The sequence below is a fragment of the Parasteatoda tepidariorum genome, chromosome 11, assembly GCF_982258835.1.
Source record: "Parasteatoda tepidariorum strain Cologne lab strain chromosome 11, Ptep-v5.0, whole genome shotgun sequence".
Lineage (NCBI taxonomy): Eukaryota > Metazoa > Arthropoda > Arachnida > Araneae > Theridiidae > Parasteatoda > Parasteatoda tepidariorum.
In genome coordinates this window covers 77272545-77287500 of record NC_141765.1, presented here as the reverse complement: position 1 = coordinate 77287500, position 14956 = coordinate 77272545, and the positions used below count along the sequence as shown (strand labels likewise).

General features: G+C 28.7%; 1 protein-coding gene across 1 annotated transcript in view; it reads right to left on the bottom strand.

Moving 5' to 3' along the window:
- The window catches only part of SCCRO (defective in cullin neddylation 1 domain containing SCCRO), a 68225-nt gene that overhangs the window by 23594 nt on the left and 29675 nt on the right, over window positions 1–14956 (bottom strand). Inside the window, exons 3-4 of the mRNA XM_016072130.4 lie at window positions 10597–10765; window positions 8624–8754 (exon numbers count right to left, since the gene is read on the bottom strand). Of these exons, the coding sequence (XP_015927616.1) occupies window positions 8624–8754; window positions 10597–10765 (300 nt within the window). The remainder of the gene's footprint in view (window positions 1–8623; window positions 8755–10596; window positions 10766–14956) is intronic.

The window sequence follows — 14956 nt, the reverse complement described above, 5'->3', positions numbered from 1 at the left end:
TATTTGTGATCAGCACAATATTCAGAACAACACAATATTGAGAGCCACTCAACTTTGTTTTGCTGTTGATTAATTTATGCAAGATGCTCAAAAATTGAAATGCATCTATGACACCAAATTTTAATGTTTAAAAGCCCAGACATTCCCGAAATTCTAGCTCTTACTTTATTGAGACTGTAACAAATACCTACCCTCATATAAGGTACAGTTAAACCTGTTTATCTCAAACCCCTTTATTTTGAAAACCTGTATATCTCAAAATTTCTAAAATTCCTGACATTTACTATATAAAATCAATGTATTTTCCATGTCTATCTCAAATTTTTTTTTCAAAATCTCTTACTGGAATTTCTAACAATTGAGCACAAATGAGTAAACAACGTAACAAATAAAGAAGGTTAGACATCAAAAATCTTTAAAAAGATTATTTTCAGTGTTAAAGGTATGTAAAATTTTTTTTAAGTAAATAGATATATGTGGTATAATTAATGTTCAGAAAAGCCTATATTTTTCTACTGAAAACAATTAAAGCCCTTTTAATCGAATTTGTTACTTAAATTTAATTTTCTGAAGGATCTGTATAACTCGAAATCTCTTTATCTCAAATTTTTCGCCTTTCCTGTGAGATTCGAGATACACAGGTCCGATAACATTAAAACTTCTGTTGAAGTGAAATCTGCGCTTTGTTACAAGACAATGATACAGTTTTAATTTGAAGATTGCCAATAAACTATTATATTTTTCAATAAAGTAATTAAGAAAGTATTGTACAGTACACAAAATGAAACAGCCTGAATAACTTTTGATCTAATTGCGGAATTTCACGAACTAGGACTCAAATAATGGTTCATGGGGATGACCTCAAATAATCTAATCAATTTGTGCAGATGATATTTTAAGCAACAAAATCAGGCACAAAAATTTACTTTCCATGAATAAATATATCCTTTTTTTGACATATTTAGATTCATTACTTTCAAAATATATGGGTAGTCAGAATTTTGGAAATATGGTCCTAATAGCTTGATCAGGATTAATTTTACTTCGTATTAATATTAATAATAACCCTTTAATATTAATTTTACGTTTTGCTTAATTTGCTATATCTTGAGAACTTTTTCAGCAAATCAAAAAATATTTGCACCGTTATAAAATTCGTTATTAAAAGAAATTTCCATGCAAAAAATAATTTCTGATAATCATTTATTTATTTTTATTATTTTACTTGATAATAGTTGAAAAATTTCGAATTGTAAGGTATATATTTCTTTTCATAATTTCAAAGAATGTAATTTTTTAAAAAGCAAAATTTAAGGGAAATCAGTCAAATCTATCTCTGTCTATCCTCTTCGCATCAGCTGGCACATAAAGCCTTCCTCCTGTTCTGAGCCAGTCCTCTTACTTCTTCCCAATGCCGTAACTTCGCATCTCGGGATTTCTGTACTCAATCTCTAACCGTCATTTCAGCTATTTATGCATCATGTTGGCGAATATATTTATGAAAACAAGTTACTTGTTCACATATAAATTGGATTACAAAATATTGTAAGTTTTCTAGAGGGCAAAATACAAAATTTGAGCGAAAACGGCTAATCCTTAAAAATTAAATTTTAAAAAAGTCACATGCATAAAACTAGATTTCTGAGGAACTATTCAACCAATTTCGCTCAAATTTTCTATTTTTTTCACGTGGAATTAAATACTTTAAAATGAGGCAAAAAACTGTGTACCGTACAATTAAAAAATTTTCAGACTACTATTAAATAAAAAAAATTATAAATATTTACAAAAAGTTATTTTTCGTATCGCATTATCTTTGGATAAAAGTATTTTATAATTGCGTGCAAATTTTTTTTAATTCCTTTAAGTTCTCCAGCTATGGCGAAATACGAAAAAATAAAATTAACATTTGGGGGTCCAAACTTAGGACCATATTTCCCAGATTACTGCTACCCCCTATACACAGGGGTTAAAAAATCGAATCCGTTGAACAAAAGTTATGTTTATTCAGAGAAAGTATGTTTACTGCCTGAATACGTAACTTAAAATAAAATATCGTTGGAATAAATTGATTAGCATATTTGAAGTCACACCCTCGAAATATTAAAATGGAGTCCTAGAATTTAAAGATACGATCATTAAATCAAAAGTTATTCAGGGTGATTCTTTCTTTGCTCCCTGCATGTTAATGTTACCTATTTACGACATCTCACAGAGGAAATTTGACTAGGAAAAAAAGCTATTCATGTTGTCTACTCTTGTCCTTTTTCCTCTAAATATAATGCTAATAATAAAATACCAATTTTTCAAACCTCTTGAATCCGGTTACTATATTGTTAGGAAGGTCTTTTCAAGACAAATCATTATAAAAATGAAAATTATTTATTAGTTTTAAATCTAAAAATTTCAACTCGCATAATGGAAATTGAAGGAAATTATAGACTTTTTTATTGGGACATATACCCACATTTTAAAAAGTCACAATTGAACAAATATCCATCAATTTTTTCTCTATATACATCGATTAAAAAGACAAAGTTGCCAAACTCCAATATGGATAGGGTCCTTAGAAATATAGCCATATTTTCAAAGGAATTCATTTCTGAATATTTGGCCTATTGAAACTTCTGATCAGACAGAATGTCAAATAAATATATGTATTCATGACGCCATGTAATTATATATGACAAAATTATGACGAAGAGCAATAGTTTCTTTGAATATTCCAAAACGAAAAATGAGAAAAAGTCAAAGCTTTTTCACTAATTAAAAAAAATATTTTTAATGGTTTGTCATGACAATGAATTTTAATTGCTACAAAAAATTTCAATGAATATCTTCAAGATTGGTTGCAGAAAGATCATCTTCACAATTAAAAAAGTATACATCTCAAAAATTTTTTAAAAAAAGTGGAAAGGTAAATAAAATTAAAGCAATCTTGTGTGAAATGTGTTCATCTTGTTCCGAATCATTTTATCTGGTTTAAAAACGAAATGGCAATGTAAAAAACGGAAAACAAAGTTTTTTTTATTGATAAACAGAAATGTTCATAATTTGAAGAGATGATAATTTATAATTCTGATGGTCGGATAAATTCTTTACTTTCATCAAATGCATAAGTTAAACTCAGAAATTAATGCATAAAAAGAGTTCTTAAAAAGTTAATTAGCACAAATAATTACTTTGATCATCCTATATGATTTCAATTAAAAAGACTATATGATTTTAATTAAATTGCGCTCAACACTACCCCACCTCCAAATGTTACGGAAACAAATCGTCCCAATCTTAAAAATATGTTGTTTTTTTCTAATTAAAGCAGCTTTTATTACTGATAATAATAACATTTTATAAAAAATTTTAATGAAACTTTTGCATTAAAAATATTTTTTCATTATTTTAATTGTTTAAAGCAGGGGGGGTCCCCAACCCTATGCCCGCGGGCACCATGGCGCCCGTCGATCGGTCTAGGTGCGCCCGCTGCTTGTGCCAAAAGATAAAATATTTCAGTTTTCCATTTCCCCATAAAATGCTATGCAAATACTTACATAAGTACGTTAGCTCAGTAAAGGTAAAATACTTGATATATTTCTAGAATTAATTGAGGAAATAAAAAATTATCTTGCAGCCAAAAATCAAATATTTTTAGATCTAAGAGATCCCCTTTGGCTAACAGATTTGTGTTTCATAACAGACATAACGGAAAAATTAAATAATTGAAACTTAGAGCTGAAGGGAATGGACAAACATATAGCAAGAATGATAGGGGCTATAAACTCGTTCAGAGCTAAGCTAGTTTTGTGGATATCACATTTGAACATGAAGTCTCTTGTGCATTTTCCATGCATGATCAATTTGAAAAGCGCTTTCAACAATTTTATATAATCGAGATATTTGATTACATATTTTGTAAATCCTTTTACCAACCAAATAAACGTGACCAAAATAGCAACACACATTTCAGAATTTCTTCAAGTAAGGCGAGAAGTGGAGATAGAAATTTTGGATCTTCAGAATGACATTATCCTCAAAACTATTGTATCAGATGAGAAATTCTGGAATATAGTCGTCAGAAATGAATTTCATTCTTAAAAAGAGCAGCATATAAAATAAAGTCGTTTTTTGGTTCCACATACTTGTGTGAATCACTGCTTTCAACAATAAATATCATAAAATCAAAATATAGATCCCGACTTACAGATGAACACCTTGACGATTGCTTGCGAGCAGGAATTTCACCGTATTCTCCCAATTATGAAGTGCTGGCCAGTGAAATGCAATGCCAAAGATCACATTGACTGTATTTTATATATTTTATAAATAATTTTTATACTTTGTATGGTTTGAAAAAGCAATTTAGTAATAATTTATTTTACACAAGAATATTAATACCAATTATATCCCTAAGTTAAATTAATTTGTAAAATTAAATTTTTTGTGCTTTGTATGTAGTGTGTATTATTACCTATGTCTATCAACTATAAATTTATCTTAAAAAAATAAATGGTGCCCGCCATTCGACCGATATTCTGGTATTTGCTCTTAGGTACGGAACGGTTGGGGACTCCTGGTTTAAAGTATAAGTTGAGGCTAATTTTTTGCATAGTAATAAAAATTACCTTTGTTTAAATAAATTATTGTTGGTGTATACTTAAATATTTTATATGGTTTATTTCAAATTAAAAAAAGGGAATAAATGTTTAACGTATTTAGTGTTTCAGCTCTGCTCTACGTAATATCATTATGCTATAAGAAAAGAATAAAATAGCAAACTTAAAAGAAGATTAATTACTCAACCCAATCGTGTTATTTCCCTGTTTTGTGAATTAACAGCTTTTCTTTTTTTCTTTTCTTAAGTATATAAAACTGCAATAAAACTGCTTTGTTGATCTTCAGAAATATTGATAATATATTTCGGGGTGTGTCATTTTCAAAATTTTTAACAATAGCTAATACCCCACACCAGAAGAAAGGACCATACAATCACCAAAGTAAGTGCATGTTTTGCATTCAGTATATCAATTGAGCTTGTATGGATGTGTCTGATAGATGACTTGAAACTTTTTATTTTTAATGCATTAGTTGTAAAAGATTTCAGATCAACAGATACTTTCTTTTGAACTGAATTTTGCAGCTTTTAACAGAAATAAAAATACGTAAAACTTCTAATTATATTATAAACAAATTATCAAATCTTAGCGATGTAACATTGGATACAATGAAACATTTAGCGTACAATATGTACCGTTATTGAAATTTTAAAGATATCAAATGCTCCAAAATTTTGTTTTGAATTTCTTTTACTTTTTTAATTTATTTTATTATTTCTTAATGTGACATAAAATTTTTAGGCATATAGACACGCGAATTTTTGCTAAGAAAAATTACAAGTTCATTTTCTATTAGCGAAAAAAATGTATTAGAATTATGTACACAGAAACTGTCATATGCACGTAATCTCATAAGTATTAGCTACATAGCTTTGTTCTTATCACCAGTATTTTTTATTAAAAAAAGGAAAAAACTGAATATTTTAATAATTAAGTGCAAGCATGAAAAATAAATAACGTAGTTAAATGAATAAATGATAAGTTCTATGTACGAAATATTATTGCAGAAATATCCCGTTTATTAAAAGGCATTTTAAATAATTAGCATTAAACGTATTCAATTTGTCCAACAAGCAATATTTCAAAATTAATTTTATGTAATAAAAATATTAATGATTTAAATATAATTTTTTTTCTCTTATGCTATTTGTTTTCAATTTTTTAAGAGTGCACTCAGTGTTTTCACTACAGCGCGAGAACGCGAGAATCTCGCAAATTTTTTTCTTTTCTCGAATTAAAAAATGATTACCGCGAGAAATTCGCGCACTCTATAAATCAATTTCAAAATTCGCGAAATTCTCGCATTTTGGAAAAAGCTTCGAATTACGTCATTTAGAATAAAATCAGTTTCACTTTTCTTCCTGGATCTTCATTATTTTCAACACTTGCCCCGTTATCTAGCTTCCCTATTTACCAGTAGGTATTGTTCAGAACCTTTTCGAACAAAAGAACACAACCCCTCCGAACCACGGAACCCCTTTCAGAACACATTTCTCTGCAACCACGTGTTTACTGTAGGTATGGTTTTTCATATAAGACATTCAAATTTTTTTATACACTAATGTAAGATGGACAAATACCTAGTAAAGGCAAAATCTTCTATGATGATGCAGCAAAAATATTCAATGCTTTAAAAAATAGAAGACGTTAAAAATGTATTATAATAAAAGAAACGATTTTTTTTCCAAGTCTATTTGTATTTTTTCAGTTTTTAGAAATCTCACTTAACTTTCTGAAATCTCACCCTGTTTTTGAGAAAGGGTGAGAAATTGTCACCCATTTTTTTCTATGATGAAAACACTGGCACTTTATGCAATATTAAAGGAGAAAAACAAGTAAAAAAATTAAACAAAATCTGGAAAATAAAAATTTGCATTTGGTATCATTTTTTAAACCGATAAATGAAATAAACTTTTAAAATATAAAATAAAAATTATGCCGTTCACTGTTTTATTCATATTGCATTTCAACCAGTTTTGAAAGCTTCTTTTATTAACAATATCTAATGTGATAAATTTGTTTATAACTTTAAGACAATAATAAATCTTCAAACAAGGCTCGATTTATCAAAGTAAAGTGTTTCTTTTGTAGCGGTCTCTATGCAATCTTTCAAGAATCAAGAACATCAAAATACATGTTTTAAAAAAAATAAAAATTTTAAATAATTTGTAAAATGTTTGCTTCTTTTTTAGAAAAATTGCTAATATACTTAGAAGAAAATTATCTATAAATGTATCTCTTGTAGAAGTTTATTTATAATCCTTCAAGAATCGAGATCACTAATATACACCCTGTTTTTAAATAATAAAAATTTTAAATAACTTATAAAAGAAAACTTGCTTGTTTTTTAGAGAAATTTTTAACATATTTAGAAAAAGCTTTAAAAAATTATGTTTTAGCTTTTCTCTTCACTAGAAAAAAAAAAGTATGCCAGAATATGTATAACTATACCAAAAATAACTACTGGTCTACAACCCTGCTTCTTCTCCCTGCAGGAAACGTGAGGTACAAATTGCAACAAAATATTTCCTATTCATAACTGGTTAAAGTAGTTACCTCCCACAGACTAGGTGGGGGGATGAATTTCGGAAAGAAAGCGCCGTGGTAAGAGGAGAATTTTTTTTATCTTTGTTGCCGTAGCCAAAAGGTTAATTCGCAAATAAAGTTCTCAAGATGACGAAATGCACAAAAAAGTAAAATTAACATGACCAAACTTTAGACTTTTCTCCTGACACAACTATTGTGACCATACTTCCCAGATTGCCACTACATCTATATTTTATGGGTCAGGAACCCAAATCCATCAAAAAAAAGGGTATGTTTATTAATAGAAAGTATGTTTTTATGTCTAATTTTTTAACTTAAAATATCATCAGCGAAAATTGGCTTTTGTTTTCCCACTGCACTATTTGTATTCAATAATATAATATTATACCACTTATATTCCATATTATAAAAAGACTACTTACATTCAATACTATTATTAGGCTAAGATTAAACTATTTTTTAACCCTACACTAAAAGGTAAACATAATTTATGCATTTTTTTAAAAAAAATTTTTATAAAATAAAATTTGAAATTAAAAAAATTGCTTATTTTCTTTTACATGCAATACTCAATATTGATAAAATAAGAAATATATCAATATTAAATATATAGAAATATTTAATCAATATTAAGATATTTAAAAATACAATACTGAATATGTTACTAAAAAAGTATATACTATTATTGTACTACTTTTTTACAATGCTAAGATTATAATATATTTAAACCTGCACTAAAAGAGAAATGTAATTTATGCATTTTTGAAAATATATATATGAAATAAAATTTTAAATTAAAAAAATTATTTTCTTATAAATGCATTACTCAAGATTTATAAAACAAAATATACTAATTTTTAAGGTCAATATTGAATTTGATTAAATACTGATAAGTAAAATTTTATTTAAACACAACCTTTTTGAAAAAATCCACATGCTTGTCAAAACATAAAAATAGACATATTTAAACTTCATAAATTTATTACGTTATGGCTCATGACTTTTTGGTAGATCAAAGCAGGATTTATGTGTATCATAACTTATTAATGTATTACCACACATAGTGGTCGACATATCATACAGAATTATGCAAAAAAAAGTGGTAGAACATATTTGCATACATCAAGTATATATTTTTTCTGTTCTTTTAAAAAATCACTGTGTTTTGACTTCAAATTCAAGCTCAAATATTTCTATTACTACTATGTTATGGTACATAGAACTATCTTATATCTCCAAAACAAATGTTGATAATGAAACCTTTGTGCTACCACTTTATTTTTCAAAAAAAGAAAGATACTCTCAAAAGGACAATAAGCACATTTAGACTTATATTTTTTGGGGATTTGTAGTTTATTCATAGGTTATTAAAAATGTTAATATCTGATAATTAAGAAAAACAGCTACCAAACAACACTAGTCTTTCATATAATTAATTTCAAAGTACTGCTGTTTTATAAACTTACCTAAACCTTTTTGACCAGGATTTTTTGCATAATTAAAAGTAAAATTATAAAAGTCCTTAAATTTCACAGCATCTTTTAGCTCATTTTCAAGAGATGGCAGTTTATGCTTCAATTTTTCTATAGAATCACATCTGAAATTCAAAATTTACTATTATTGTAATGTAACATAATTCAAAAGGAATATTTCATCATTTATCAAAAATAAATTATTTGATATAATCTAGAGAAAAAATGTTCATTAACAAAAGCATTTTTATTAACTGAATGCATCAAAATATTCACTGAGTTGACTTAAGTCACAGAATACCTCTTAATATTGTGTAAGACTTCCTGCATCTAAGAAGTGCAGCAACTCAATGTGGCATGGACTCAACAAGTTGCAAAAATGTTGCGAGTGCAAGATTTTATGCACCAACTGACCTCTAGATTAGATCCCATAAGTTTTCAATAGACCCACTGGAACAAGAAAGTGGGGAAGGCCGTGGTTAAGATGGGCTGACTGTGTGGAGTCAGGTTTTCTTGCAATTAATGAAAAGAATTGGAGATCATAGATAAATCGGTAGTCAATACAGAGAAATCTTCGGAGGAAGGCATTGGCCCATATTGGGCTATCAGGCCAACTATGATGATATTCAATAGGATTCATGTCGGGCGATCTAGGCAGCCAAATTACTCACTGGAATTGCCAAAAATGTTCGTCAAACCAGTCATGAACAATTAAGGCCTGGTGACACGGCCCATTGTCATCCATAAAAATTACTTCGTTGTTTGGGTACATGAAATCCATGAATGACTGCAAATGCTCTAAGTAGCTAAACCTAATGGTGCAATTGGACCTCAGGAACCAGTTCATGCCATGAAAAACCAGCCTATTATAGGGCAACCACCAGATTGCACAGTGACAACTCTAGGGTTCATGGCTTCATCTGCCCCACCCTCTTCCATAAGCTCTCACAGCTGAAATTGTGACTCATCTGGCCAAGAAACAGTTTTCCAGTCGTCTAGGGTCCAACCAATATGGTCAGAAATCCAGAGGAGAGGCTGAGCATGATGTCCAGTCCCCTATATTTAAAGAATTGCAAGAGCACATTTTTCGAAAAATCACAAGTAGTTTATTTACATTAAATCTCAATATCAGAATAAGAAAGATATTTCAAGATTATTTTTTATAAAGTAAAGAAAACTTAACTGATTTTTTTTTAATATTTAATAATACATACATAATTTTAAGGATCATTAAAAATCAACAAACTCATACTGAAGGTCTTTTCAAAGGCACAGGATTTCTGGTTCGCAAGCTATAGTTCGTTCACCAGAAGTTGGCACTTGGCTCCGCCTTCCTCATGTGGTATCCGACGATACTATTTTGCTATTTTTGGGAGAAGGATGCGAACAATCTTAAACAAGGTTACTATTTGGCGATCATACGGCAAAAATGTTTATTTAAAAATCTTTAAGAGCATTTTTTTACATTAAATATTTCATAAATTTGATGATATTTCTCTCTTTTGAGTGAATAGTTTGTCCTTTTTGAAACATTTTGATAGGAAAACAGCAGTTTTTAAATTTAAAATATATTTAATTATCTAGAGTAACGAAAGGTATAATAGCAGAAGATAAAGCGAAGTAAGTGACTGAAAAAGAATTCACTGTTTGCGTTTGGCGTGCATTAAGGGTTGTCTCAATTTTAAGCGCGGAGACCTTTCTCCTCTTACTTCCAAGCTGAAATTAACTCTTCCTCCGATGAGGTGGTCAACTCCTGGTCAACGAACTATACTTACAATGAAAATTATTTTTGCACAGAGAACTCAAAGCTAAATGACGAAGTTGAATCAGGGCAAAGCTAGGTGGAAAAATAGAAAATAAACATGTTCAAAAACATGTAACTGCGCTTAGGCATTCATGAGTCCCGTTTTATTATTCCTGCAATTAAAACAATAAATAGTTAAAAATATTATTTCAAAACTTCTTACCCTAGTTCATTCATACCACATATAAATTCTTCTTTAGTAAACTCACATTGAGTGGCCGCTTTAAATTTCCATGCTGTTATTAAAACAAGTCTACTATCAGGAGAAAGGTTAAGATCCTCAAGAAATTTCATTACACCATCAGCTGTTATTTTTTCACTTTCATGAGGATCTAGAATAAAAAATAAAGCCTTTAGAATACACTAAAAGAATTAAAAATAATTTTTAAATTCTATGAATAAGATACAGATTTTAAATATAAATAAATATTAAAATTTGAAAATCTACAATTCTTTGCTTATGCCTACTGCAACAACAGCATATTTCCTTTAGAAAACTTTTGAACGATCATTTATTTCTTTTCCAATCAATACTTTTATCTTTCATATAACATCATTTTGATATAAACAAAAAGTTAAATTCAAAACATAAAACTTGAAATAATAAAAAAGTAAGGTTAGTTCCGGTTGAGATAGAATCTAGTTAACATGTCTTATATACTAGTGAATTGGAATTTTGTAGTGGTTGACACACTACAGTATTCCACCACCAGAATTATAGCTGATAGAATTTGATGAACGGATACCACTAGTTGATTCATTGCTGTTTTGTGAGAAGCCAGGAGAGCTGTATTAAGATCATCATACTTTTTTTAGTGGTGATCGTGAGCTGTATTAAGTTCACGGTTGTGGTCGCTCCTGCGTTGCCTTTAGAAGCTGAGTGAATACGTTGTATGCTGTGTGTGATCGATACCGAATAGCAACAGTGCGAGGAGGTGGATAATGTCGCAGTCACAAATAGCATGTCAACTGCTCAATGTGGACCATCCATAGAAGTAGGCCTGTTCAAATCGAAGTAAGAGTTTCTGACAAGGCAGGCATGTCCACATCACATCCGAAGGTCACCAATATGAGGATAGTAGCTATCAACGATGTCAAAATTCATCTATGAAAAGGTACCCCCAACATGGAATTCAGTTAACATGTCTTACATACTAGTGAATTAGAATTTTGCAGTGATAGACACACTATAGTTCCTTACAGTTGATTTAATGTAGAGTGTGAGAAATAAAAAAATGGAACACTAAAGTAACTATAATGTTTAGATTCTTATGAATAAAGATGCTCAAAGAGTAGACCTATAATCTGTGTTATCAAATACAAGCATGTACTTTTTCAAAAAGGATTTTAGACACTCAAAATAAAGAGGAGGAGACAATTTGGTAACCCCAATAGTTTAATCAGGAAAGCAGTAATAAGTTTAGGACCCTTATGTTAATTTCACTTTCGGTATATTTTGCCTTTGCCATAACTTGAACTATTTAAGAGAACTGGAGGAAAAAAAAATTACACAAAATTATATAACTTTTTAATTCAAAGATTCTTGGGCACGAAATGGAATAACCAATAAACCATGCATTATCATCTAACACTTGGTTAACTGCAAAAAATTCATATTTATAATTATATATATATTATGTTGTATTATTTCATTTGATAATGAATAAATAATTTTAAAAATGTTATGTATGCAAATTTTTACCGCATTTTGAATTATGTACTATATGTATCAAATAACAATGTATAAAACTTGAACAAAATTGGAAAAAAGGTTCCAAAAAGTACCAGTTTTATATTTTATAGTTCAAGAACAATTAATGGTAATTCACTTAAAGTTTCAGATTTTGTAATGTAAAATAAATATATAATTTAGAAAAATCTTATATCATTATTAAATAATAAATTACTTAAAAAATTAATTTTTGCACCAATACAAGTAGCTATAATAATGGCAAGTAGAAAACTCCCAAGCAAGAAATTACAAAATCATAAGCATTAAGGCAAATTCATAAAAAATTGAATAATTAATAACTAAATAGCCCAAAACAAAAAGATAGGATACTTCCTATATATTTTTGAATGTAAGCCAAGAACTTTTGGAAAATGTTTGAAAACTAAAGTGGTGGGTAGACTTATAATTGGATCTATGATTAGATCAAAAATTCCAGGAGGACATTGCATACAGAAATACTTTTCCTTTTGTTGAGCATTAGTAAATATAATCACAGTAAAAATATCATGAAAGGCACATACAAAACATAAAAATACATATAAATTTAAAAAGGAATGTCTAAATATGAAATGAGGAATGAAATTGAAGGAAAAAAACACATAAAAAGAACAATTTGAAAGGAATACTGCTATTTTTTAATCTTCTAATTAGGAATTTGGTAAGACCATGCTTCTTTTACTCACAGTGAAATATTTACTAGACCTATCATTGCTACAGGAGAGAGGGTACAATTTTATTTACAAGAGAGCATCTTTTTTTTAAATGTCGACTAAAATACAAGTTTTGAATTTTTGTGTGCTTTCTCAAATAAAAAGCACACTCTTTGGCTTATAAACAGATGGGCTTATATTCAGAAATATACAGTACATTATAGGTTATACAGCATAAAACTTAAGCTCTTCACAGTGAGAAAATAATAAATCAAAGTTTAAACTTTAAAGCCTAAAGAATAATAGGTGAGGGGGCAGGAAAACTTTGCCCACCACAAAAGAACAGGGAAAAAGAATTTTTTTAAAGAGTGATTCTCAATAAAATGTTTTAAATAACTTTAACGTGACACAGTTCAACCATGTAAGTTGAGAAAATAGTAGATGACAAAGATGCATACGATGGTTAATCTTCAATGCTTGAAATGTTAGATTTGATTGAAATGTTATGCAAAAATTAATTTCCTTCTTTGACAATATCATTCACATACGAATTTCTAATCTGCCTCTCACAAAAAACTTGCAGGTTGTGCAAAAGATTGTTATATGCCAACCTTCAATGCAACAGTCATATGCTTTGAAATAAATTCAAATGTTTCATCCAAAGCAAAGGAGGGTTAAAGAAAGACAGCTGAATAAATTTAAATTATGAATGTTAAAACTTTTGGTATATGATAGTGACCACTGTTTATTAAAATCACATTCTGAGGACTTTTGATTTCATAAAGCAGCTGATTTATAACCATACATATTAAACTTAAATACCATACATATTAAGCTTAATTAATAATTATATTTTCTTTTCATTGTTTTAATGTATATTTGACATTTTGATTAAAGATGAGCTACATTTTTCAATTTACAGAAAGGATTTAAAGCATTGGCATAATGTTTGCAGAATTTGAAAATAAAGATCCAATATCATCTAAAAGCTTATAAGAATTTATGCAACTTTCCATATTACCTTAAGTTTGAAGAGTAAATTTAAATACATTCTTAGCTTATCTTTGACGCATGTTCATGGGTAACAAATTTAACTCAAAATGAAGGTACCTTTTACATTTATACATAGCTGAATTATACTATAATGTGAGCTCACAAGTCCAAATTAGTTTAAAATTGTTGATCAATATTCTGATCCCACTTTTATTATTTGATGAAATAACTAGCAGAATAGATAACCTTTAGTTATTTTGTTCATTTAATTGAATGGGTAAAGCATTCTATCTATTATTTTGTTTACTCGCATTTGAATTTCCTTTTCAAAACAGCTACAGCTATTTCTTAACTGTAAGAGAAAATAATTTTTTAATGATCATTGTCATTGAAATACACCAAAAAAGATCAATAAAGGAAATTTACTAAATTTATATTCAGTAACTTCCTTATATTCATAAACAGTTTTTATTTGCATTCTTTTACTTTTCCCTATAGGTTTTAGTCTTTTTAAATCTGACCTTTCTCTAAGAAGTGCAAATCCACATCGGTAGCTATGTTTCTTTTATTTGCAAGTGGCAGACTCAAATTTGATATCCATATTCTAAACACCTTTCAGAATATGTGACTCGAAAGGCAATTCAAATTATTCAATAAAGAAAAATCAATTCCCTACCCTTTTTTTAACACTTTGCACTCAAAGAATCTAGTCAGGTAGCACTATCACTTTTATATCTTCTACCTCTTTAAAACTTAAAATTTTTACACCTTAGTGTTTAACAACCACTTTATTCAAAGGAAGTGGTATCCAGGTATTGTATGATAAATGCGCAAAAAATAAGTTTTGTCTTGCAAATTTTTATTAGTTGTATCATTATTATTTTTTTTTTAACTGTTGAAAGAACCCCAAACACAAAGGATTAAACCTTGAGTCCTCCAAAAGTTAGATTTTATAAAACTGAGATAGGATAATAATTTTAATGTAAATATAGTTTTAACATTATTTGATATTGTAATAATTCTATTATTCTTGCTGATTTGATTTTTAAAAAACAGCTGATTTTATAATTCAGTGATTTTATTAGTGGCAGCCACTGAAATGACAAAGTTCAAAAATACATAATTTTCTATAAGTCTTTATCAACATA